This window comes from Liolophura sinensis, chromosome 6, assembly GCF_032854445.1.
Source record: "Liolophura sinensis isolate JHLJ2023 chromosome 6, CUHK_Ljap_v2, whole genome shotgun sequence".
Classification (NCBI taxonomy): domain Eukaryota; kingdom Metazoa; phylum Mollusca; class Polyplacophora; order Chitonida; family Chitonidae; genus Liolophura; species Liolophura sinensis.
The window spans coordinates 58,809,071-58,837,019 of NC_088300.1; the positions used below are offsets into that span (position 1 = coordinate 58,809,071).

The window sequence follows — 27,949 nt, forward strand, 5'->3', positions numbered from 1 at the left end:
CTTGATTGTAAGGCTGTTGTGGAAGTTGTATTTAACACATGATGATTGTATTTTTGAGGAGATAACTCAAACGGACAAAGTTTAGAGTACCTTGGTCTCTCCTTTCTTTTTTCCATAGTTTGCAGTCAGATACCTCAGTTGTTCAGTGACAGTTTATACACTTTAAACAAAAAGGTTGAGGGATGATGGTATTTTTTAATTTACAAAGTAAATGAAAATTAGGTCGGGAAGAAAGACCAAACACCAAAATTTATTTGATGAAATGCTATTAATACTAAAATTATTACCAGTACAGGTAAATTGGTTCCCACAGCAGAAATTGTTGGGAACCAAAAAACATTTCCGACCATTTTCAGGTAACAAGTACATGAAAAAGTGTTTCCCAGCAATTCTGAAATCTTCATGCCTGCATTGAAATGGATTACATAGATCTCCGCAGGCTGGTGCCAGCCATATTGTCAGCTTGAAAGTGCCTGATCGGCACCAGATTGCCCAAACTGCCCTTTCACACTAAACCTTTTCAACACATAATGTCATTATAAATCTGCAAGCATGTTTTGTCTTCTTACATATGCAAGTACCAAATGGACAGTGAGCATGTTTATTCATATGTCAGTGTATTGCAGAAGTAAACTGGGTTTCTTTATAATTCATTCTGCAGGATTCTGAACATTGTTGTATACAAGCCATACATGTATTTTCTCAACTGTTTCCATAAAATATGCTTGGGACATTTTGGAGATCTATATATAGGCTGAAGCTAATTAGAGCCCAGGCTATCCGTGCCTTTTATTTTCTATGGTACCTTCATACAGTCTGTTGTTACTTTTCAACATATGTTACTCTTAACTCTACAAATGTTAATGTTTGAATGTTTTAAAAGACATTTTACCTTTCTGTTTCTTTTTTTTTTCCCTTTTGTAAATTATTTTGTTGAATGACTATTTGATCTTATGGATGTAAATTCTCTGAACAGTTTTTTTCACTGACTCTGTTCATTTCCTCCTGAGTTAGTTTTTACATTTTTCTGCAGTACTATTTTGTGAATGATACCCTATGTATACTAACATTAATTAGACTGTTTCTTTGGATCCTCTTATTGTTTGATCCATGTAATATTTGCAGATGCCTCACTCATTATGTCCCGCGGTGAGTCCTCATTCCTTCATACTTTTGTCCATCTAAATGTTCTCCTGTGATTGGATGCCCTTTGACCTCTTTTTGCACCCCATTTTATTCCTACTTTAGCCTGTACATCTGTTTCTCACTGTGAAGACCCAGTCGCAGTACTCAAAAGCCGATAGAAATCTACAGATCATTACAGTTTTCAAATGAAAAGTAAAAATTAACATATCTTCTACGTAGACGGTAGTTGTATCACTTGTTAACTGGAGTTTTGTTGGTGCCATGTATTATCAGAAGATTAGACTTTTTCTTATCCAGTCGGTGTGTTTTACAGTCTGCACATTGTCACTGTATATACAGGTAGACCAACTTGCTGAAAATCACCTTTATCTCATTGATGCCATACAGGTCATTTCGTCAAAAGATTTCATTTCTCCAAAAAAAAGTACAAGAATGTACTCCAACTGAGGGTAGAATTTAAACTTCAGGCACTTAAATTTCAACATTACTGAACAATTCTAAAACATACATGACATCATTTGCAATCTCAAATGGGGTTTCTAAGCTGCAAACTTTGGTCTATTTAATAGAAAATCTGTGGAAATGGTCTTAGTTTAAGGAGTTTTGGGTAACCTATTTTTTCCTGGCTGATATTTTGGTTATTGAATTTATCTAACTTTTCCTCCGTCTCGCTCTTGAGAATGAATAGAATGCTGAAGAGCTTTGGTTACATGGACCCTGTTCCCCATCCTGTGGTTATCATCTGTACAGCATGCCATTTCCAGCTCATGAATGCATGCATTCAAGTGGTCTGTTAAAACAATTAATATAATTTGAGAAGTTTTTTCTAAAATATAGCTGATATTTTTGGGGGTTTTTTTTTGTTTGTATAATCAGCACAAATATATGCTGGGGAAAACTTGTTTCAGACGTGCTTAAAGAAGAAAATTTATATGTTTATATAGTTTAGAAAAACTAAGGTGTTGATGGCGTATGTATTGTTTCATCACATTGTACAGTTCTGTCCGAACATATCCACCTTGGTTACATTAACAGATATATATATATTGTGAATACAAAACATCATCCCATCCATCCTGGTGGTGTCATATTGTCTGGTAATTTGGTGTCTTGTCCCCCTATAAGTGGTTTCTTCATATCAAGGGGTTTTGGTCTAGCGCTGTTGTGCTCGTCTGTGAAATCCCCGCCAGTGTTGCTGCTCAGTTGACAGTCAGTCAGTGGTGTACTGCATGGTTGTCCACTTCCCCATCATCTGTTACCAAAAAAAAAAAAAAATGATGTTTACTTGTATACTAGCTATCATGAGCAAAAGCTACCATTGGATTGGAGTAGAGGACAAGGGTAGAAGATTCATGCAGATTTTTTGGATTATTTGTGTTCTGATTATAATGTTTTATTATAAAACCATATAGGGGCCTATGTGGCAGAGTGGTTAGTGTGCTAGCAGCTAGTGAGTTCAGATTCAGCTGTTGGTTTCCTCCCACCTTAAATTGGCCCAAAGCACACAACACCAATGAAATAAATCAATAAATAAAACCATATATGTCATTTCTTGGAAAAGATTAAATACCATTTGGAATTATATTAAATGCTTAATTTTCTTTTCAGATTGTGAAAATTATTTATTTTGATTTCAGGATTGCAAGTTCTGTGATAAGCTACAAAATATAAAAACTTCTCAGCTGTATACATTTCTTTTTTTTCAGTTTTGTCTATTTGCCTTTGTTTAAAACTTTATTGTACCTGGCTTGCCTTCTTCTTCATCAGGTGGAGAGCGCAAGAGTTGGCACCGTTATGCTGACAACCTGGGCTCACGCAACCATTGGGTGCAGCAACTCTTCTCAGTGTTTAAGGAAGATGTCCGATTGTCAAAAGAAACTTGTTCCTTGAAAACACAGCAAAGTGTGGATTTGCAGGCACAACATCAAAGGCAAGGATCTCCATCATTTTCTGATGCCGATGGCCACGGTTCTGGCAAGACTCTTCAGAAGACTGATAGCAAAACTTTGTTAGCTCCTCCACCAGGTCATGGACATAGATCCAGGGCAGAGAGCGGAGGACAGAGGGCAGAGGTGAAAGGTCACAGAGCAGAGCAAGGGGGTCATAGGGGACACCAAGATCAAAAACCAGAGGACAAAGGTCACAGAGTTGAACAAGGAATTCACAAAGAGCAGCAAGGTCATAGACCAGAAAGTGGAGGTCAAAAGTCTCAATCTGCACCCGGTTATGATGATCAGAGGATGTACAGTGGTCGCAACCAGAAACAAACTAAACTGTTGGAAAGCTGTTTTGTGCTAAAAGTTGAGGAGTTCACAATCTTTCAGGTGTCTATGCCTAACAACCGAAAGGGCACGGTGAAGAAGTTTCTGTGTTCAGACAAGAAGCAGTTGCACCTACCTCCTGAGATGTCTGTGGTACAGCTGGAGTTCACTGAATACTTTTTCACAGAGGGCATTGATTACCCAGGTAAAAGCTTAGACTAGAGATGTAGCTGCTACTAGTAACACATAAATGTATATACATCCTCCAACAACCAGTTTAGCTTAAACAAGGGTTAAGAATTAATAGAAATGTGCCTTGTGAAAAATTTCCTAGTTAGGTGCCTGTAATTTTTTCAAATTTAAACACTGGATCTCACTAACAAGCCAACAAAGTTAATTTCAAAAAAGTTGCATTCTGTATGCAGGTCAAAGACCCGAGGTAATTTGTGATTGCATTGTTGAGTTTGTGATAACTAGAATATCGCCACCATTGTTTAGTTGTGTCCACCTGTGTTGCAGTGCCGCACCCTAACTTGTACATCCTGATCAACCCTGTTAGGCTGACTGTCCACTACAACACAGTGCTCTGGGCCAATTACTTTTTCCTCAACCTGGCCAAAGGGATTGTAAGTCTAAGCTGTCTACCTGATATTTGAAATGTGCTGGTATATAAAGAATGTGTGTCACTCTAATAACAAGCAAGACCCTTACTGGTTGAGATGTTGATCAACATGTCCAGCAGGCTATAATGGCCGAGACCGGACATCATAAGATTTGTATGGCATTTAAGATGCAGTGTTTTCTCTGAGCCTTGTTTCCTCCATATAGAAACCCTGAAAAGGGAGTGGTGAATGTTGATTTATAATTTCAAAGGTTTAACTGCCTGGTAATCAGTTAAGCATTGCTAAAGGTGCATGAATTCTGTTTGACTCTTTGCAGGTTTAAATTCACTACTTATTACTGTTCTATTCTTATACCCTCTATTATCTTGTGACTACTTTAATAATCTTGCTTGTTCAACCAGATTTTTTGTGTTGATATATTAGCAGGATAATCCAGAATAACAAAATAACAGAATTGTGCTATTATGTTGTAATTGTTTATATTTCAGAAGCTAGATGAAGAGGACTCAGGCGGACCTCAAACCCATGTGGACATTAAAATGGAGGCTGTCATGCCGCGGGTAAACAGCCTTCTATTTTTTGTGTAAGATTTAACAACAGAGAACCTGCCTATTTACCGCCCAAAATAATGTGAGCCAAAACTGTGCAGTCCAGTGTTCATTTCTGCGTTAGCTATGGTGTTTTCTGGGTAAACTGGTAAAGTGTTACTTATTCATTACAAGAGAAAAGTGGTCAATTCATTGCTTGGTAAAGGTACCATGTTGCTGTATTTCTGAAACCTTTTCGTATTTTTGCGAGGTGTTTATTCAAGCAAATTTGGAGTGAATTATTATGTGCAGACTGATTATACGTTATGTAAAGCCCTGAAGTTGACTGATCCAGCCAGTGTATTTTTGTTTCCAAAATCAAACATGCATAAATTGCACTGAAAGTTGCTCTTTCATGTGCAAAAAGGTTGAGGAATTAGGGTAAATGTATATGTAAATCTATTACCAGTGTCACAAGAGCTCAAAGTTAGTTGTCTATGTAGTTATTTAAGGGCATTACCAGACTAGTCTGCGGTATCTGAGGTCTGGAAAGAATTTACTTAGTGGTACACATATTTATGATTGACTTACACACTCTCTGTTTGAAACTGAGCAATGCTGCGAAATACAATTTATGTTTTTGTAGAAACGTTGTAATAGTACTGGTTTGATGTGTGTTCATACATGTAAGGTTGCATCATGTTGCTGTGGCCACCAGTGGGTTCTTGGTAACAGTAAGCTAGCACCAACACTCTTCTAACTGTTTGCGCAGTCTAATGTTACTTGAAGATTCATTGTCGCCACCAGTATGGCATGCATATCTGTACAGGTATGTCACATGTGGGAAACCTTGTCGTTAAACTGCCAAAGGTCAGTTGTTTTTTCTGAACATTCCATTTCCCTCTACTTATTAAAATGACCATTTTTGGGTAAGTGCAGATTTCTTGAGTATGTTATGAAATGAATCAAACGAATAGATTGTGTAAAAGTAAACAGTTGGCATTTTCTGTTTCAGCTGATCATCCCTTCAGAGAATCGCGTGGCAGGACAGCTGGATAGGCCCGACGCCCTTCAGGCACAAGTATCCCGATTGACTGCCACAAACTGCCGTGTGGAAAACAAGAGTTTGAGGACAGACTTAAAAAAATTGCTCAATACCTTTAATACTGCTTCTCTGTTTTCTCAGACGGATTTTCCCAACGATCAAAACAGCTTTGTGACCATTCCGCAGCAATTCTGTGATCATGCAGCCAATCAGGACAACCCATACATTGATCGCGCCACCAAGACACTGTTACGCGGGGAGTCTGTTGACGCAAACACACGCCTCCATGTTGGGACTCTTCTCCAGGACAAGGCTTTTGACATCTGGTCAGTTGCCATGGACCAGATATGGGTGGAGTTCACGGGGGTTCCCAGTTCCCCAGAGCGCCCCGTCCCCTGCCTCGAGTCCATCCCCCTGACTCTGTGGTTCTGTAATCCCCTGGCTATGAGGCAGGCTGGTGAGGGCCAGTCAGAAGCTAGGACACAAACCTCAGAGAGGCGTTCAGATGACCTTCACACCAGAAGGTCACCACTGCATAGGAAAGAGCATGGTGAGCTGGACAGGACTCGAGCTAGTAAAAAACTGCTCCGTCAACATTACACAGTGACGGAAGACGCGGATTATGTGATTGATCCCATGTACCATAGTCCTAACAGTTTGTTAGATTTTGACGATGACCCTGACATTAGGAACCATATCAGCTGTGGAAATATAGGGGATGCAACCAAAGACAGCAGTGGCCGGTCTCTCCAGTTAGCAGATTTCTATGTGCTGCTCAACTTTGGCGGGAAAGTACGTGCACAAATCAACCATTATCAGTACTTGTTCATGATGCGCCTGCTGGACTCGTATGCTGACTTCCAGAAGCGCCTCATCAGCGACATGGAGCATCTAATGCCTGGCTCATCCTCCTCTACCACTAAGTTGTGTGCCTCCCTAGTGCTCCAGGAGGCAGAGTTGGCCATGGTGTGCCCAGCAGTGCCCCAGCCCTCTGTCACTCCCTCCAGTCTAACATACAGCAGCCCACTCACCATGGTGGCTGGCCTGGCCCGTCTCGGGGAAAGCATGGATTCACGTCGGGGAACCGTGGAGCTTCAGGTGCCTAGCAGGGATCTCACAGATGGTAAGGCAGTTTAAAAACACCACTGTTGTGTAGAACATTGCATTTGTCTGGCAGAAGTCATTACAGAATTATGGTGGCAAGAATTTCCACTGAACATGATGCAGTCACTGTATGTTCATCAATGATGCCATTTCTGAATATTCCCGACCATAAAAATATGCATAAAATATAGGTATTGTTAAGAAATGTAAAATATGCCTTAAACATAAAAAAAAATTTCAAATTTCTTTTTTGACATATCTGTTTTCATTTTCCTTACAGCCAGCCATACTTTGTATTTTATAGTACCTTATCATGTATGATTGAACAATAGGCAATAGGCACAAAAATATCATTGTGAACCATCCAGCTAACATTTACTTTCTTTCTACAACAGATTCTGGGTCAGCAACAAGTGCCACAGGTACTCACCAGCTAGGTACTAGTCCCTCCAGGTTGACCAGTACCTCGTCAGCAGGTCACGGCCCTGCTGGGCGTCTGGGCCCGGGTCACTCAGAGGGGAGCGCCCGCAGCAGCGACATGGGGTCTGAGTCAGGGGGCACTTGCCCAATGCCTCTGAGTGGAGAGTGTACAGGAAGACAGCGCCCTCCGTTCAAGAGAACCTCGTCAGCGGCTGAGGTAAAGAAGTCTCTGACGAGCGCTTGGACGGCTTTCTCTGACAAGTTAAAGTCCCGCAGTGACCTGTCTGACGACTCCTCATCTGTGTATTCAGAGGATTACGACAGCATGTCCATCAACACCGAGATGTCCTCTGATGATGATTTCGAGTTCATGGGCCTAGAGGATGGTGCAGAAGCCCCGGCCTTTGAGCATCACGGGACGATTGGTCTGCCCCCAGAGGCACCGTCTGTCTCGGAGACCGCCAGCGTGACGACGGAAGATATGGCCATGACGGGAGTGAGTCGGGATCTGCTGCTGGCAGAGAAAGCCAAGGAACATGTCAGTACACACCAGAATATTTCAAATTATTTGGGCTTGGGGCTTTTTGATACATCTAGCATACAGTAGCAATATTAAGGAATCACTGTTTATCTCCCAGTCATTACATTTTACATACTTTAAATATTGGAGATGTCAAGATGGATTTGGACAGCTTGCTTCATTGTGAACAGTGTCATTGTCTTGCATTGCGATCAGTTGATGAATTAAGAGCTACAAAGTATATTTCTAAAATGTTTATAGACTTGTGAAAAAAAAACCTGGAAATTATTATCATGTTTCACTTGTCTTTAGTGTCTCCCTTCTGATGTATTATAGGTATCTGTGGTCGTGTTCAAGCTGACGTCTACAGAAGTCTTGATACAGAGTCTGGGGCCAGACATCACAGTACGCAGCCAGTTTCAACATCTCGGAGTTCATGAAAGCGGCAACATTGTCTACGAGGATTTCTACAATCGCTTTTCAACTGCTGCAGGTAAATTGCAGTGACGATATTTTACATCAAGTTTATCATTTTTCAAGTGACACATTTTGCTTGGTTCTGATTGATTTATCCACCTGATTTTGAGTTTTTAAGAGTTTTTTGTAAAGTTCGAATAATTTCTTAACACAGAAAGTTAAGTGCTGGCTGTATCATTTAATATCATTTTAAGCCCTTTATAGGGATTCAGAAAGTGCATTTTTACATTCCACACTTGCCACACGGCTTTAGCTTTTCTGGTATATTCATAATGGGTTGCCTTTAGAGCGCAGAAAGTCAGAATTTGACTCTGCATGAAAGTGATCTAATTTTTGCCTTGTGAAGTTTTGATGAATACGTTCAATTTCAGTGATGTTACAAACAGTTTTGTTTGGTACATTGATGTCTTTGCCATTGATTGCTTCTCCGGTCCCAGGTTATACATAAATGTTGTCCACACATTGAACAGTGTTGAAATCTAGTTGTGTGAAGAGTAAATAGATGCATATATAACCATGTTGTAGTAATTAGATGTACTATGAAGCATGTTTTAACCTACCTTTGCATAGGTTATGTGCCTGTGAGTGAGGAATATACTCCTCACCCCCCAATCTGCCTGAAGTACATGGCTGGCCCCGCGGTGGGGGAAGCTGGCTTTCTGGACCTCAGGTGTCAAGGGTTGGACCTTCATTTCCTCATGTCCAGTGTTGGCCACCTTACTGACCTTATCGAGGACGAGATCCTACCCAAACCTATGCCCATGAGTATTCAGGTCATTGACTTAGGGATACACTTAAAGGTGGGTTCGTAACTTTTCTCAACAAGTTCTCTCCTAGTTTTAGTCTTCAGACTACATTTGAAGATGGACTCTTGTCTGTCTCAAAAGGTCTGATTCTCTCTTGAATATTCAGATTATGCTCTTAGGGCTAAACCTCAAGATCATTTCTAATGTTGGGCAAATTTATTGATTAATAGTCTTTAGATCAAGGTTTTGGGGCTATGACTTAAGACTGGCATTTTTATTTGTGCAAGTAGTTATGGCTCTGTAGTGGTTATGGACCTTAAGATTGAAGATTTTGGAAAATGCTTACAGGTGTGTCAATAGGGGTTAATCATATCTTATTTTCATAAGTGTTCTGGTCAAGGACTTGAAGGTTGGTGATAGCCTGTGTGAACAGGTGTGATTCTGTACATGTTCAGCCTGATCTGTAAAAGGTATAGGCGGGCTCTTAACACTGTCAGAAAAGTGTTATTAAAACAAGTTCTATGTATTTATTTTTTTACTTTGCCCTGCAGGAGGACCGACCGCCAAGTAACTTTACAAACCCAGGAACTGTGCCAGTCAATGTACAAATAGCCCATCTGACAATAACAAGGGGAGATAATGGCATCTTTCATATAAGAGGTAAGACTTTCACAACTGAGTTGTGTCCCCTTCTACAAATTGAAGCTTCTTGAGTGAACTATTTTCTTAGAATGTTTTTATGTTGAGTACTTGAAGCAAATTACTGCATGGGATTTTTATTTGAGAGTTGTAAGTAGTTTTAAATTTATATGGAAACATCTATTACTACAGCAGACCGATAAATAAATGCCTCGGAAGGATTGCACACAATTATATGTGTCACTTGCACACGGGGTATGCTGTATGGTTATATTGTCAACTCTTGTCTGGTCCCAAGGTGTATACTCTGTTTTCACTTCTTCTGGTGTTAAGCACCTTTTTCAATGGGCTTACAGGCTGAAATCTAGCTCTTGCTGGTTTGGCTGTGACTGAAAGGCAGGTACCTGGTGAGGAGCAGTTGGTTTACTCTGGGTTCATCAGTTTCCTCTGGATACCGCTATTTCAGTTTCCTCTGGGTACCAGTACGTCAGTTTACTCTGTGTACTTCAGTTTTCTCTGGATGCCGGTACTTCAGTTTCCTCTGGGTACCAGAACGTCAGTTTACTCTGGGTACTTCAGCTTCCTCTGGATCCCGGTACTCGAGTTTCCTTTGGATACCGGTACTTCAGTTTCCTCTGGGTACCAGAACGTCAGTTTACTCTGGGTACTTCAGCTTCCTCTGGATCCCAGTACTTGAGTTTCCTTTGGATACCGGTACTTCAGTTTCCTCTGGGTATTTCAGTTTTCTCTAGGTACCAGTACTTCAGTTTACTCTGGGTACTGGTAGCTCAGTTTACTCTTGGTACTTCAGTTTCTTCTGGGTACCAGTACTTCAGTTTCCTCTGGATACAGATACTTCAGTTTCCTCTGGATACGGATACTTCAGTTTCCTTTGGATACCGGTACTTCAGTTTCCTCTGGGTACCAGTATTTCAGTTTCCTCTGGGTATTTCAGTTTCTTCTGGGTACCGGTACTTCAGTTTCCTCTGAGTAATTCAGTTTACTCTGGGTGCTGTTACTTCAGTTTCTTCTGGGTATTGGTACTTCAGTTTACTCTGGGTATTTCAGTTTCCTCTGGGTACCACTACTTCAGTTTCCTCTGGGTATTTCAGTTTTTTCTGGGTACTTCAGTTTACTCTGGGTACCGGTATTTCATTTTACTCTGGGTATTTCAGTTTCCTCTGGGTACCTGTGCTTCAGTTTACTCTGGGCATCAGTACTTTAGTTTACTCTGTGTATTGGTATTTCAGTTTCCTCTGGGTATTTGAGTTTTTTCAGGGTGATGGTATTTCAGTTTCCTTTGGGTACGGGTATTTCAGTTTACTCTGAGTATTTCGGTTGTGTAAACTTGGAACCTACTTCCAACATTCTGGTTTCCTGATGATCAAACGGAAAACGAACTGTGCTGTTCACTACCTTCTGGAAAAAAGAGTTCAACCGAAAATGTACGAACTGCACTTCGGCGGTTTCCAATGGCAATTCTCCTCCTAACACAGAAGACTTCAGGACTAGTTTTTGGGCAAAATCGAGTCGCTCACATCGGATGTTGGCGCTGACTTTATTTATAATTTGTCAACTTGAGGTACATATTAGAAATTTTTTATGGCATGCGCTTGCAAGGAAATGCATTCTCTTTTCAATGGTATTTGATTGATATTTAAATTTTCTTCTCCTATAAACACCAGTCAAATATGTGTGTACTCTCAGATTCTCTCCCTGTTATCTTCCTTTGAATCCACCACCTGCTATTACAGTAACACTGAATTAAAGTGTTATCTGCGGATGGTTGTGGGTTTACCCCAGGCTCTACCCAGTTTCCTCCCACCATAATGCTTGCCAACGTCATAGGTGAAATATTTTTCAGCACAGCGTAAAACACCAATCAATTAATTAAAATACTGTTCATCATATTTGTTGCAGGTGAGCCGTTGCCTTGGATAACAGCGTCTAGTCACAGCTTGGCAGTGGCAGGGGACAAGCTGACGGCAGCACTGAACCAGATTCCAGACGTCTGCCTGAATGAGCGATTGTCTGGCAGATCAATCTCACCTATGGACTTTCCTTTGTCAGACAATAACTTTAAACTGCAAGTAGAGAGATTGACACAGCAGAACCTGCAGCTTAATGAGCAGCTTAGCGCAGCACTGACGCAGCTAACGACACTGGAGGAGCTGAAGACAGAGAACCAAACCCTACGCACACAAATGAAGAAAATAGCCAACCTGAATCCTAACAATGGCTGGCTGGATATGGAGAAGGGAGGTAGCTCTGTCAGCCAGTCACTTCAAGAGGAAAACAACAATCTTATTGAGAGAATATCCTACTTGGAGGATGAACTGAAAAACTCTTTGAAGGAGAAAGATTCTCTTGTTGCAACTTTACGACTGTTGCAGGAGGAATTATTGAGATCAGAGTCAAAGAGAAGTACGGGGAATGCGACATCTGCTCGACAACGGTCTCCACGACGATGATGGTTAAATCAACCTTAGATACTTAATTACCTGTAGTTTCCAAAGTGTCAAAGATTTATTCTGGTCAAATATCTTCACTTCGAAATAGGAAAGTATTCTTTTGTCATACAAGTCCTGTATGAAATAGGTGACCCGTATTAAATTTATCATTTCTTCAATAAGTGAATTGAGCCAAAGTATTGAGTCATGGATGAATATATCATTTATTTTTTTATACATTAGGTTTTAAACACTTGCATATTGACCACTTATGTGATATTCATGTATCCTTCTCATCCTTGGTATGTTCTGTTTTTTGATTGGTTGCTTTGACTGCACAAATTTTGCAATTGGTCTTCCCTGGTTTCATTATAATACTTAAGGTCTCGTTTTAACATAATTGGGGAGGTTGAATTCCATTATTTAGAACAATTCTGATGCAATAATTTCTACTTAGGTTATTATGTTTTTAATTTGTCCTTATATATTTCTTTTGGCAGATTTGATGTATAATTGTACTTATGTATTGAAATACTTCAATCACGGCCATGTTAAAAGCTGCGCTTTAACGTCAGCTGAGACTGTTATATAGACTATCTGGGGTATGTACTGTGTACAATAGTCTCACATGTGAGTGATGCATGTCCAGTGTTTGTATATGCTTGTGCAGAGGAGGTAAGCCCTAAGCCAGATCAGATCGAGCTCACACATACTTGTGATGTAATTTATGGTATTCTTAATTTCCCATCTTTGTCTCCGTTAGTGAGCTGTTAGTGAATTGTGCATTTACACGATATCTGTCTTAGAACTTTGTGACCTAGTCCCGGTTGTTCAGTAATGTATTAGGTAATACAGGTTATTAGTTATACAATGTATTCGAAATTTTAGCCAAACCTAGCAGCTGTGGAAGTTGTTCAGAGCCCAACTGTAACTGTAATGTACTCTATAGCACGGTTATTTTTGGGGTAGGTGCAAAATCGAAGACATGGTTTAACTGTTAAATCTCGTATTAAGGTTTTAGACAGTTTTGAACAACGAGGCCACTTGTCTCCGCTTGCCTGGCTTCATCTAGAGAGGATTTTCAGGCTGCATTTGACTATATTGATGTTTGCATTTTTCTCATTACTGATACGCTGTGGTTAAGATTGTTTGAACATATATTACATATAGGCCCAATGTGTCCGTGCCTGTGATAATCTTAAGCATTAATGGATGTTGTCAAATATACTTCTCTTACAGATTTTGCAAGGACAGGTGGGTAGACGCATTATGTTGCCTGCTTGAAATACTGAAAGCAGGAGTTAAACAGGACAGTGTAGAATGTAAGCAGCATTTCCTGTGGGAAAATTAAAAAATGTATTGCTTACACGACTGATTCATTTATTACTCACCTGCCTAGAGCAGAATCTTTATATTAATGATTTCGCATATATTCAGCATCAAGTGGGATTTGTTGTCTACGTTTTCAGAATACTTTTTTTGATTGTATTATACTATGGAAGAATGTTGTCTTTTACACTTTATGTCCTTGCAAATTTTTCCTCTGTCATAGCAAACACCAAAATTCTTCACTTGTTAAAAAAAGAAAAACCTTGTTATTTCTGTGATAATTGGCTTGTTGGTTCATTGTTAAACATTTAAACCCAAAAGGAACAAGTATGGGTAATACATATCTACATGTACTCTTCTGCAAGCGTTTGTAAGTGACTGTAATATACCTAAAATGTCGTCCCTGAACAAGTTGCTCATCTTTCCCATTTCGAAAGTTCTGTGACCATTAGAAAGTACTTTGAAGTTTGTTTACAAGGCAGAAAAATGAAGTAATATTTATGACAATTTTTTACCTCTGAAATTCCATCATTTGGGGTGAAATTTTAGGTTATTTACAGTTAATGCGTATAAACAAAAAGGTTTGTTTCTGTAATCAAATTAGTGCTGTTACCGGTCTGCTATACATTTTATGTACATTTTCTTCATTATTTTGTACGCAACATATGTTCACAAATGGGGCTGATTTGCAGGCAGCGATGTCAGTTGGAACGCATTCTGTAGATTACCGTAACAGTCTACAAAATGCTTACTGATGTCCATTTTTTTCATGAAAAAGAACAAACTTAGCATATTACTTATATTTTATGTGGGGAAAAAAAATTCACTTGAATGTTTGCTGAACTACATCATAGTTCAAGAAGTCATTTCACAGAAACTACTAATACTGGTATACCTGTCCTGTGAGAGATTGTTATATATGGAAATCTTTCATAGAAATAAATTTTCTCATAATAAAAGATGTGCCACTGTTAAATCGTCAAGCTGAATCATAATATTGGTGTATAGAATCAAATTTGACATATTCTATTTTTGTCTTCAGATGTATATGAGGTTGAAATTAATGTCAACAAATTGATCTCTCATGTTAGGTGGGTATAGGCATAACTTGCCATGAAATAAATACATTGGTCTTGTGTGAGATTTGTCTTCTCTTTCTTGTGGTATTCAGTCCAGCTTTGTTATTCATTTTTATCATTGTTCGTTAAAGCCATTCAAGAATTTTTCACTATGGCAGTCAGTATTGTGGGTGGAGGTAAACCACTGACCTTTGACGATTTACTGACGAACTTTCCCATGTGAATTACAGATATGCACACCATATAGGAGGAACACAGTCTCCAAAAGTCATTACAATGTGCAACTTATGCACTTAATAATATCACTATGGACCCACAATTAACGAGTGATGTGAAATCTACCAATTCCCTGTCAAAGGCCGGTTTTGAACCCTGGCCTCGTGTGTTCTTGTCTGAATGGCAACTAAACACCAAACCACGGCTTGCTCCCCAACTTTGGTACACCATACATTAATAGAGAATGTCTCAGTTGATTTCAATTGCACTACCATTGGGGAGTCATGTTTACCACATATAAGGGCTAGGGGCCACTTGCACAAAGCGATCTTGGCCTACATTAACTGCAAGTACCATGGCTTCTAACAGGAGTTGCCATTGTAGTTACAATCCACTTAGGCTACGATCATTTTGTGCAAGCGGCCCCAGGGCTATCACATCACCCTTTAGCCAGTAATGAAGTTCCTGACTTAAATCCAGATCCAAAGCAGCGAAAGCTGGAATCATGCATGCAATCTCTTTGGTCATTGGTCACAAGGCATTGCAGAGGTGTCATAAAGCCAGGCATGGCAAGTCACAGACTCAGTGTCACTGGAAACAAAAATACTTGTATTCACTCACAAGTCCTATAACTCACCGCTGGCATTCCAGTGATAATACACTACTCTGAATATGAAGGCATATAAAAAGTGGAAAAAATACTCTAGGCTTAAACCGTTAACATTTTATTAGTTAACTGGAGTCACTTTGACTTGCACTTCAGTCCATTTACACAAAACTAGAGACCCTTTATTATTTGAAAAATACATGTGACATACAATGTGGCAGTTTGAGGAAGTGTGCTCTATGCAATTGCTGCATGATTTACTAAAAAATGGAAGTTGTGTATATTAGCCTCAGAGCAACATAACACTAAATATACATATGCATGTGCATATATATATATATATATATATATATATATATATATACACAAGTTAGACAGATCCAATTCTTAATCGATGACAATATGAAAATTAAAGTATGACATAAACAAAGCACCAAACTTACCATTACCGTATTATTATTTGACCATACGTCAACTAAAGCTATGCAAAATACCAGATAGTTAAATAACTGCGGAAGTTTTACTCCTTTTTGTGACAGCAGAATACAATTAGCTGAGAAGCATATTTTACAAATACGTTTTCTGAGATCCATTCGACAGCTGTTAAGTTAGCTCAGTGTGTTGACCATTACAAACACAGTGCTCAAATGACAATGAATCCTGCAATAAAATGAGTTTTCACTAGAGGCAGGAAGCTTTTTTTTAAAGAGACCATGTACAACAACACCACCACCAGGTAATGATGGGAGACAAACTTTGTACAAACACACCCACTGTATACAGAAGTCGAGTTAAACCTCTATGATGCTAAACTGAACATTAATGTGGTATTCACTTTCAACCATTCACGAGGGACTACCAGAACGACTTCGACTTCGACTGCGACTCCGGGATGCAGACCGTGCTGGTGACGCATCATCATGATTATCCTCATCTCCATTCAGTTTCTCGGAGCCGTCATGTGATCTCTCTGATGGAGGATTGCTGGCAGACCTACTTCTGGATCGACTTGGTGACTTAGATTTGGACTTTGATCGGCTTCGCGATTTGGACACACTTCTTGACTTTTCTCTGCTGCGGGAGGCCTTCTTCTTACTTTCCTCAGGGCTACGAGATCTGCGTCGGTCACGGCTGCGTGATCGATCCCGACGCGTTCTGCTTCGACTTCTAGTGCGTGTTCTGCGCTTACGCTCCCTTGATCGGGATCGGGACCTGGACCTGCTTAAGGAGATATGAAGGTCATGTCTATTTTCCACCAAATTTCCCTTCAAAATTCCCTTCTTCTTAGGTGACAAGATTTCATTCAACATACCTGAATTTCAACTCCTTACTTATAAATAGCTAACCACTGAAAATTTCATAGCTAATAACTAATTTCTTAATCGTAAAAGTCAAAAATATCTTGATTTGTTAACTTTTTATCACAAAATGAACATGAAACTTAGCAAGCTGTTTCAAATCTGTTTCAAACTGAAACAAACACAATGGGTCACTTCTTGAAACCAATGTAATTTTAGACCAATTCTCTTCATAAGTTGGTTTGCATGTGGTAATATCACTCCTACAGTTAGTACATGTACCTTCTCCTCTTCCTTGAGTAAGGGGATGGTGATCTGTACCGCCCAGTGCGGCTTGGTCTCCTGTAACCATAGTGGCTGTCATTAGGACAGTCCCTTGCCCAGTGACCCGCTCGATGACAGCGGTAGCACTCATCATAAGTTTGCAACTGAAACAAAGGACAGGTTCTGCATATCAGCCTCTGTGAAAGACGAAATATTTAACCAAGTAGGGTTTCACTGAATTATAACAGCACCCATTTCAGACAACAATATCGAACATAAGAATTTGTGTGAGTGATGGCTTGTGATTGGATTAGAAACAAAAAAAAGACACAGTGAGAGACCCTACATTGTGTTCACTTGGAACAGTAGGCCAAGAATTTGAGCCCAGCAGTAGAGATAACAAAGAAATTCTCTAAAAATTGCCTGTTATAAAATTTATCAGAATTATGAAAGTATATTCATTTTTTCACTATTTCAATAGTGTTTAGTATCAAACTGAACAAGTTTCACTTTGATGACAAAAATCAGGTTTACGGATGGAGGAAACCACAGAGCTTTGACAATACCAGAGTTTTTCAACATGTACCTGACAAAGATAATAGAGTTGCAGAATAAACTACATGAGGTATATACATGAGATACATATGTCTGAGGTCGATCAGCTGTGGCGAGATCTCACAGAATAAAAAGTTGTTTTAAGAATATAAAACTCACCAGAGGTCTCCTTGGATTCCCTTTAGCCCACTCCACAATAATAGCGGAGCCACATATTTCTCTGCCATTTTCATACTTTACTGCATCCTACAAATACATTATGACGTTATGAGAACTCTGAACATTTAGGTATATTACATATTTCATGGCCCAGTAATTTCCAGCTTTCAGACCAAAATAAAATTAAACAAATGTAACAAACATCCTCAGCTATAAGACAAATAGAAATAGATTAAACACTGATACTCTTTCAACTGCAAACCCATCTACATACTTTCTCACCTTTAAAATACAAAGGGTATAACACTGAATGATCTAAAATGTTCATAGCAAAAGAATTTCATGAATGTGATTACCAACATATGTTTCAACTTAATGAAAGTGACAAGCAATCTGTGAAGATGTTTTCCTTCATGGTTCAAAACTTACGAAGTATGAAGAACTGAAGAAGTTCAGTGGTAACTATCTTGAAGTAAAACTGTTCACAAGATTTAGAAATTACTGGACCAATCAGCAGTTCTGATGTTAACAGAATAAGCCAGGATGAACTGTAAATAGCATATTTACTGTGGTTACTTTGGACACTTTATACTTACATTAAACAGACTAATTCAAGGAGTCAAAAGCAAGTAGAAACAGACAACAGCAAGAGTTTTAAACGATTAATAACGTACTCTAAGGCATGAGAGCAAAGGCTGGCCGGTAACATGGAGCGAGTGGCCATGGCATGGAAGTGCGCTGTGGTTGGCCCATGGTGGTCACATGATCGGGATCAGGTGACGGACTGGCCAGGTAACGGTAATGGAACCGGGGAGGCTATGGCATGGTATTGTGGTCAGTGGTCATTGCTCATAAACAATGGTTCATGCTTTGGCTCGGGATGGAGTCAGGGTGACTTTGCCGTGGCAAGGGCTGCTATTTGTTTTATAAATTTAGGAACTTTAGTATCAACATATCAGAAAATGTTGGCTTTACACAGATAAAAATACTACCATTCCAAATCATGAAATTTCAATGCCAAACAAAATTGGAAAGTGAAATTTATTAAAATACAGTACGTTATCTTTATCAACTGATCACAAAGAAATTCATGCTATGAATGTTAAACAAAGTCTATGTATACATTTAGATTACCAATATCATATGCAAACCAAAAAGGAAGATTTTAGCCATTAACCAGTTGATACCTCACCATGCTAAAAGAGATGAATAAACATACATATGTATATGCACATCAAATGTTCAGTAGCCTATAAACCGTGATGCTAAGCATTTTCCGCTCAAAATAGTAAAATGGCAGCTAACACTTCAGAATCATACCTCTGCATCGCGGCGATCTTCATAATCCACAAAAGCATAGGCTATACGAAGAGAAAAAGGAAGGTGAAATATTTGATGGCTACATCATTTAAACTGCATAATTTCATGACACAATAACATTAGCTTTCTAATTACATGTGTATTACATACTATTATTTTTTTAGCATGATGGGTTGTTGTAAAAATCATCGTCAAAAGAAAAGGATTTTTAATTGCAACAACAAGTATACGAGAACAAATTCTGTGTTTGTCCGAAAATATTTATTTCAAATGAATTATATGCCAGGTTGCTGAATTTCAACACAAAGCAGATTGCTAGATTTAACCAAAAAATATCATGGGGACTGTCACAATGTCACTGTCACAAGACCAGGATGTGCTATTACTCCTTATCACCACATTTTCTTCCCAAGTTCTTAAGTGTATTCATGCTGGAATGACATACACAGATAAACAATGGAAACTAAGCGCTCGTCTCAGACTGTAAGTTGAACCCCATGAATAGGACATAACCAAATATTCAACTTGCAGTCAGTGTACTCAGGCTAGGTTGAAATGTGCTCTTCGGTTACAGCAGTAGTTTATGTGTTACGGTCACTTATGTGTAGCCAACCCTTATCAAGTCTGGTCTTTGTATTCATTCTGTAAGACGGGTCAGAAGTTGGGGCTCACATGACCACCCTTTCATGCTGAAAACAAAATGGACGCCCAATGTTAAAGCACTGGGGAAAAGGTCACTTTTTGCCACTTCACTAGCCACCAGTAAGGCCTAGTTATACAAAATAGCATCAAGAAAGCCATGCAGAAATACTTAAGACTATCTGGAAAGCTGAAAATTATACAAATCCAACGTATGCAAGATCGCTGCCAGCCATTCAAAAATAGGCATTTTCCTATGCAATAACATTGGGAGGACCGTTTTCTTCACTCAAGCCGTTTGTTACTTAGGCGATCACGTGGTCTCCAACTTTCGATCCATCTTACAGAATCCAGCCTATCATTCCGCTCTTTTGGCTGGCCTCTGATGCTTAATTGTGTTCCTGCTCACCTTTCAACACTGATAATTACCCTTACCATACCATCATGAGATGCTCATGTGGCTTTTTTTTTTTAAATTAAAATCCCATACAGTACAACAACATTTCCCGAAGGTCTCCTTGACTCACCCATTTCAGCACCTGCAACAAACAGAAAGATACCTCAGGTATATATTCCATTTTCTTTTCTTCATTCCAATTTAACATGCATAGACTTCAAGAAACACAGAAATTAAAGGTGCTTTCGGAAACAAAAATCTTTCCAAAAACAGCATATCTGGTGGAGTAAATAGCGATTCAACGAGATCGCTGACTAACTCGGTCAAGCAAGAAAGGTTAGCCGCCATTTTTTAAGGACGTTACTATCTAATTATGTTTATTGATGAAACATGAAACAAGACCCACCATACTTAATTTCGCACCGCGCGAGATGACCATATCGCTCAAATATGTCCTCTAAGTCTCTGGTTCTAGTTGATTTACTCAGACGGCCGACAAAAAGCTGGCCCTCTGCGCCTCTTCTCGACATCTTCGTAGCGTGCGGGATCTAAATTTCAGATTGCCCGGATGAAGACAGCCCTTGTTATCTATCGTAGTTTCGTATTAATATTTGGGCCAAATAATTTTAGATTTTCGGATTTTCAGAATTTTGTTTAAGTATATAATATTTAATATTTTGGCGCAAAACAAGTTAATAATTGCAACACATAATTTTGATTAACTGAATGTTGACTGCGGCTTTGCTATATTAACTTTTGGGGCATGCGCTGTTGGAGGGTCCACGTTACTGATTCACCTGTCACTGCATTCTAATTTTCTTGAATTCTCTTGAATTTGATATTGCATATACGTGCCCAGCATAATAACATGGGTAAGGCAAAGTTTTGGAAGATCTGTGACCACTAGTATATTTGTGTGGACGTTTGTTCTTCCGATTGTATTTAGTGTAGTGTGTTGTTGTTGTTGTTGCTGTTTTCCAAAGCAGGTCATGATTATTGGATTTCAGCAGTTCACGACGATGTCGGTGGTTTTCACGAATTCCTGGAGTTTTGCCCTTAGTGGTTTTGAAAGAAGCAAACGCCCAGAAATATGCACTGGCTGTCTCATTATCATGCATGGTTCCTTATTGTGATGGAAGAGTGTAGGCAAAAATCTCTCTCACACGTAGTTCAATTAAATTAAACGTTGAGGTTTCAGCAATTTCAGATATTTACCTGCCTTTTAGTTTAGTCGTTGAATTCAAAAAACGCGGTAGGTCCATTCTGCAAGGTACTTTGTGGAACGAAGTTGACCGTTAAATGCACCCCAAAACGACAGCACACGCCGATTTCTGTTGAGGATTGAAAGGAAAATGATGCTTTCAGTGACTCATACACATTTAAATTCATTTCAGACTAGTTGTTTGCAGAAAATCTGATGCTGACTTTTCTCTCTTCAAATAACACATCAGGTGCATTCAAAATCCAGATTGTATCCGAGGCCAAGGGCGGAAAACTTGGATAACAGCAGTTGCGCACATGATAGCTGCAAGCTTTGAATCTAATATTGGAATTAATTTTTCTTGCTCGACTGACTGAGCAAATGGTTTTTTGTATTCTACATCCATGAGGACTGGTGAAATCATCATTAAAGTTGTCATTTAAGACTGGTTGCATGGTTTTGACTTGTTGGGTTTATTATCTTTTGGCACGTGGTTCCGAGGTTTTAGTACACCCAACAAGCCAGAAAGAAATATTTCAACCCGTTAAGGGAAACCTGTCTTTGTAGCACAATGCATACTTTAGACTGGTGGATGGAAGAGTGCAGATTTGTATTTCTTAGGCTAAGCTGGGAAGAATGAAACAGATCAAGGTATTCTGCAACATGTAGATCTGCTCAGCAGGCTTTTTTGAAATTCTAACAGTTCTAAATATGTAATTCTGATTCTAGATGTATCATAGTCCACATAGAAGGTTATTGCACACAACTTCTTCAAACAAAACCCAACGCCATCTTCAACAACTGTCACGAGTAGTTGTACATTGTATAATTGGAGTTGTTCACACTAAAAAAAATCCATCATATCAGAAATACTCCAATGAATTCTACATGTATTTAGACAATTTCTATGATAATGACCTTCTTCCCAAAATATGTTGTCATCAAGACTCTATTTCAGATAACTTTGAACACATGGATGGTACCATTCCTTAACATGACATATACATGCCAATTTTCCGGTATGATCAGAAGAGCAAACACATTGTTGCATGTTAAATTGTTAGTAGATATCATAGACAGCACCAGATTCAGTATTTCATGAAGCCAGCCTTTTGACTTGGCTTAACTACAGGGAAAAAGACTTGACAGTTTTTATTCTAATATTTGTAATATTTACTTGCTACATAAGCATATACCAGAGCTCAATGTAGAAAGCCTCTTCTGTTTTGATAATCCTATGTGTAAATCTGTATTGTTTCAGGTGGCTTGATAAGCTACTTTTCACAGCTCTTCGGCACAAGAGAAAGGCGGATACTGATTTTGGGTTTGGATGGGGCTGGAAAAACAACTATTCTGTACAGGCTACAAGTCGGGGAAGTGGTCACAACCATTCCAAGTAAATATTTTCTGTTTATACCGTTTTACACCACCGACTACCATTATTACCCAGAACTAGACAGTGTGTTAGGGTAATGCACAATGTCCCTTGTCAGTGCTAGAATGTTTAGTTTACCAACCCTCTTCAACAGCGGTTGTCATCACACATGGTAGAAAACCTTAGTAATTAATGGTAACCAAAGCCAGGATCAATACATGAGATCAACACTTTGAAAGTAATGGATGTGTGGACAAGTATGTGTGTGCTATTAGAAATTAATCTTAGAGTTTGCATTTTCCATGTTGGCTCAATGTTTGGAACTCATCTTGCTTAGGTTGGAGCCTCCATGGCCTAGTGGTTAACGTACTAGAGCAGTACAATGACACAGTAATGCTGGCCCCCATTGTATTAGTGAAATATTATTCAGTAAGGCGTAAAACTTTAGTCAAATAAATAAGTGAATAAATAATATTGCTTAGGTTAGGTAGGCCAGCAACTTTTGGTAACATTTGGTTTTAAATCATATCAATAAGTCCAAACCTCCAGGTCTCCTTGATCACATCTGTCTCTATTGTTCGCTGTGTTTAATGCTTATTTTTCTTTGTCCTTTCAGCCATTGGATTTAATGTCGAGACAGTAGTTCATAAAAATCTGAAATTCCAAGTCTGGGACTTAGGCGGACAGACAAGTATTAGGTTTGTATTCTTGTGTTCAGTTTTGTTGGATGTTCATCCATTCATGAATAGAGGCTTTCAATCTGCTGGGTCTTCCTCTCTGTTGGATCATTTCAATGATTTTCTACACCAGAGATCTATTGCTGAGCACAGTCAGTGAAGCGAAATGGAGCATATAACGCTGGTCAATCAGTCAGACTATGAATGTAAATTTGTCATTTGTTATATAATGTGCACATTAAAATTACAATTTACTACAATGTTAGACAAGTAAAGTATGCACTGTTATATACACAGTGTGATATGCATCTGTTTAATTCTCTCAAATTAGAGAGACCATATAAAGACTGACCACTCTGCCTTTTTAGAGTGACAGTCATTAATTTGAGGTAGATTATTAACATTACAAGAATGTGGCTTATGAAGTATAATGTATGTCCTAATTGAACAATAATGCTATAATCTGCTAACTTTTTGACCTCATGGCTTTTGTGGTAATAATAATTTTTTGGTTTTTATTTTCACAGACCCTATTGGAGATGTTACTATTCAAACACAGATGCTATTATTTATGTGGTTGACAGCATGGATAGAGATAGAATTGGCATTTCAAAATCCGAGTTGTTTGCTATGTTTGAGGTAAGTTATCAGTCTCAAAGGCATGCAGAATTATCATACTGTATTTGTATTTTATAAATATGGAATGAAGCAATCTTGTAATATTTCCTTGTTAAAATAAATAATTTCAATTCATAATAATGTATTGGGGTCAGTTGTTCAAAAGTGTATTAAGTTTATTCCAGGCTTAAATGTTAATATAGAAAGAAAGTAACTCAAAATCAAAGTCATATTATTAATCTGTATTTAGGTCACTATGTTGTAGATGTACAATCATGCAGTAAATAACGAAGTAAATAAAACAAAACATATAGGTGAAAACAACAATACATACATACATAAATATATATATCAATTTGCTGTACAATTATTTAAAAATGTACAATTCTTTAGTAGCTTTAATGCCATGATTTTATTCTGGTGTATTGGGTTTGATAGCTAAAGCCTCTGTAATAAGTAAACCATTCCTGTGGTTAACTCTGTGAATTACAGTGGTGTTTCTTAGTAAAATATACAGGGATGGCTTGATCTGCTTAGTGTCATGAAAACAATCATCAAGGATAAAGAAAGCACAGATTTGCTGAAAGTTTGAGCATTGCTCAATATGATTATGAATTTCACTGTTGCTGTTGTTGATGTGTTTTGAAAGTCTTCGTAGCAAACATCACTCTGTTTTACGTATGTATCTATGCCTACAACCAGGAGAAGTGAATTGATACACTACATAGCTTTGAGTTTCTAGTAAAACGTATACATAAAGACATAGGTCGGGAGTTATAAGTTTATAAGGAGTTTAATACATATAATCCTATGTATTCTTTACTGTACATATTTCCTGATGACAGCACAAGCATAGCGAAATATAGATGAACATTATGACTTCAATATTCAGAGTTACTTTCTTTCTATTGTATGCAAAACTGATCTGTGGAACAACTGGATTAAATGTTAATATCAGTCACATCCCAACACAAATTTAACGTTACTTTAGTCTGGACTAAAGTTAATGTCACGATTAAGCTCTAATACACTTTTGAACAACTCATCCCTAATTTCAGAAGTAATCAATGATGTATATTGTGAACATTAATTGACTTGCAGGAGCCCGAGCTGAAGAAGGCAGTATTAGTTATTTTGGCTAACAAACAGGATATAGAGGGTGCCATGACAGTGGCAGAAGTGGTTAATGCTTTAGGATTACAGGCTCTCAAGGACAAGAAATACCAAATATTTAAGGCATCAGCAATCAAAGGATGGGGACTGGACGAGTCTATGGAATGGTAAGTCATGGCTATTGTTTTTGGGTTGGTTTTGTTTGTTTTTTTGTCTGAAGATTTGGGTTCTCATGACATTCGGAAGGGGAGACAATTCTTTGGATCTGTTGGTGTACAACAACCTTTACCTGGGTAGAGGTTATCAACATACACCTCTCCCTCCATATAACACACTTCATTACAAGACGATCACAGATGTGTCCCCCAAGCTTTTCCAAGATATACCTGTACATACATTCAAATGTTTCGGATTATGTATCTCCTTTGCACCTTTATTGCCGATGTGGTGTTAAGCCATAATCATTCATTCATTCTTTTGCACCTTGAGGCTTGGTTACCGTGTAATTATTCGATGACATACCATGATATTAGACTGATTAGGCATACACAACATCCAGCATCAGAGTACACATGTACCTATTCCTATATTTTATGCGTCAGTACAGACTACCAGCCTTCATTATTATACAATGTATTATACTTATAACACGATCATCAGAATTGTGTTGTAATGAGGGGAAGGTGCATTCCAAAGTTTTAATATGAATGCATGAAAGTACTTTTGTTATTAAGTGAAGAGGAAGGGCTATTTAGAAAATCCCTAAGTTTATTTCCCAGGTCAACAGGCCTGTGTATATGTTGTTATGGTAGTTCCAGTCAGCTTTTAATAGTAGCTTGTGTTCATGTTTTGGAATGGGATCATGAAGCATTGACCGTGACGTAGCCTCTTCCCAGTTTCATCATTTGGTGTTGCAGAATATTGATAAACATGTGTAGAAAAGTTCCCAAGCTGCATACTTTTATCTGTCTTTAATTTGATACTCCACACTCTGTAGTTATGCTTCTGAACAACAAAACAGCGCATAAACATTGTTCTATATCTTAATGATTATCTTGTGTGGAATGATAAATTCATATTAGAAAAGACAGTTAAATCCTTCCATTCTCATCAGTATCCAAATATGTGACATACATGTACTCACATAACAGATCTTTAGCCTCAAACCAAAAAAGGGGCAGGGTGGTATTTTTCCAAAAGGGTCAATTTTTAGCACGAATAAAGGGCACTATTTTCTGTTTCCTTCTTCCGGATTCCTTATCTTTAAATAAATGAATGTGATTCATAAATATTTGACAAGCTGATCTGTTAGCGTCTCACCTTGGGTCTGTGACATTTGTCATTCCCACTAAATACAGTTTGTACACATTAAATATTTTATCTGGATAAATGTACAGGATATGTACACCTTTTATTCCTAAAACAATGTTAAAATCTTGAGTACTGCTGTAAGCCTTAAAATATATTTACTTGTTTTTTGTAGGTTATCAAATGCTCTTGCCCAGCAGAAGTGAAAACAGCAGTGCAGCATTATTGGGGCCTATAGTGTTGTGCCCTTAACATTCATGTGACCTGCAGCAATCATGTTGCCCTCAAGGTCAGCTGTGTAGTTCTTGTAGAACACACCGATTGACTTGATGACAGAGGTGTGATGATTGAACAATGACTTTTGTGAGAGAAGTTAAGAATTCCCATTTACCAGCCTGACCAGTGGATGCAGATCACGAGGAGCATGTAGAAAATGTCACTGGCCCTTCGTGGAGGGTAGAATTGAGGTTGTCTGGTAGCTGCATCCATATAAATGACTTTCTGGAGATCCGTCTTATGAAAGAATGAAAACTGGATAACTATGTACATATAAATTGTAAATTAATATATATATATAAATATATATACGTTTTTTAGAGGGAACTGTCTGTAGAAGGTTGAAGTAAGTTTTGACTGTCATTTACTTTGTAAATTAGTTATAGCATATTTGATTCATACGTGAGGGGGATTAGTCGGCTGTGTTATGGCATAACTACAAAGAAAGACAGAATACTATCAGCATTTCTTCGGAGTTTTTGAAAAGCCTGGAAATAGAAATCATCTATTCCAGACCTTGAAAAGCGTGACTTGTGTAGTTGGGCGTGGAAAGCGTTGAAATTAAGGACCATCTTGACACACATATGCTATGGACTGATCTGTACCAGAGGCAGACTACAGAACCATTTTGATCCCAGACTGTATGTACATGTAGTATGCTGGCTATCTCGTGAAGAAATTTGATTTCCAACATTTTTTTTATGCACTACTGTGTTTATGAGAAAGTTCAGCTTATTAGATCATTTTTCTTTGCTGGAAGGTTTTTTAGCTGTAGACTTCATTCCAAATAGCCAAGAAAATGTGAATTTGGGGTCTGGAAAAGAGACAGTTTACGAGTGGGAGTTTCAGATTTCCATGGTCACAGGATTTAGCCTAATAAAGCATACAGAATGGGGTGGACAAAAAATGGATGATCAAAAATTTATTTCCTTCATTAACTCGCAGGATGTTATAGGCATACATGTACAACTGGTTTCATCTTGTATAAACTGTCCTGTGATGCTGACTAGTTTGCACTATAAAGAACATTGATGCCCAAGCCACTCCTCTGAGATTTCCATGCGTGTAGTCCTCTGGCATGTGTGGTGCCCATCTTGCTTTGTGCCACTGAGGCCCGCTGGATGACTTCCTGAGCCTGTGGAAACGCTAGGTACCATGGTTATACACCAACAGGACTTAGACACACCAGTTATTATCCTATACAGACTGAGCTGAGAGGGAATCCTCATGTTGGACCATTGCTCTGGGGGTAACTGACCGGACAGATTTGCATGTAATCGTCTTTTTGTAATTTACGTATTAATTACTAACATATATTCCACAAGCTTACATCTTTTCAAGATTGTATTTTACTTTTAATAAGTTATTGTTGATTATATTGTTTCGCCCTTCGTTACCATTAGTATGTCTGTGTTTGTTTTTTCTGCATGTTTTTTTCTTTCATTTTCGTTTTCGTCATGTCATCTACCGTTTTCTATTTCTGTTGAAACAAAACTACATCTGTCTACATTGAACCATAGTATTGATGTACATATATGGTATTTCTTATCCATGTGAGTG

The 27,949-nt window shown here is 38.5% G+C and overlaps 3 protein-coding genes across 3 annotated transcripts in view; 2 read left to right on the forward strand and 1 right to left on the reverse strand.

The window, feature by feature from the left end:
• Positions 1-12,492, forward strand: part of LOC135466135 (bridge-like lipid transfer protein family member 3B) — a 62,678-nt gene extending 50,186 nt beyond the window's left edge. Inside the window, 10 exon segments of the mRNA XM_064743504.1 lie at positions 1,126-1,149; positions 2,914-3,612; positions 3,927-4,033; positions 4,519-4,590; positions 5,573-6,725; positions 7,102-7,664; positions 7,983-8,139; positions 8,694-8,923; positions 9,421-9,529; positions 11,429-12,492. Of these exon segments, the coding sequence (XP_064599574.1) occupies positions 1,126-1,149; positions 2,914-3,612; positions 3,927-4,033; positions 4,519-4,590; positions 5,573-6,725; positions 7,102-7,664; positions 7,983-8,139; positions 8,694-8,923; positions 9,421-9,529; positions 11,429-11,979 (3,665 nt within the window). The 3' untranslated portion in view covers positions 11,980-12,492.
• A 3,067-nt stretch (positions 12,493-15,559) lies between these two features.
• LOC135466738 (serine/arginine-rich splicing factor 7-like) lies at positions 15,560-20,374 on the reverse strand. The gene is made up of 6 exons (XM_064744397.1): positions 20,228-20,374; positions 19,952-19,963; positions 18,786-18,826; positions 17,466-17,552; positions 16,770-16,915; positions 15,560-16,407 (listed from the first exon to the last, which is right to left on the reverse strand). Exons 1-6 carry the CDS (start codon positions 20,349-20,351, stop codon positions 16,035-16,037), a joined length of 783 nt encoding a protein of 260 aa, XP_064600467.1. The 5' UTR covers positions 20,352-20,374; the 3' UTR covers positions 15,560-16,034.
• A 221-nt stretch (positions 20,375-20,595) lies between these two features.
• On the forward strand, positions 20,596-26,868 carry LOC135466134 (ADP-ribosylation factor-like protein 1). The gene is made up of 6 exons (XM_064743503.1): positions 20,596-20,693; positions 22,284-22,418; positions 23,014-23,095; positions 23,602-23,713; positions 24,794-24,972; positions 26,289-26,868. The coding sequence occupies exons 1-6, from the start codon at positions 20,690-20,692 to the stop codon at positions 26,317-26,319; spliced, it is 543 nt and encodes a 180-aa protein (XP_064599573.1). The 5' UTR covers positions 20,596-20,689; the 3' UTR covers positions 26,320-26,868.
• Positions 26,869-27,949: the final 1,081 nt, after the last annotated feature.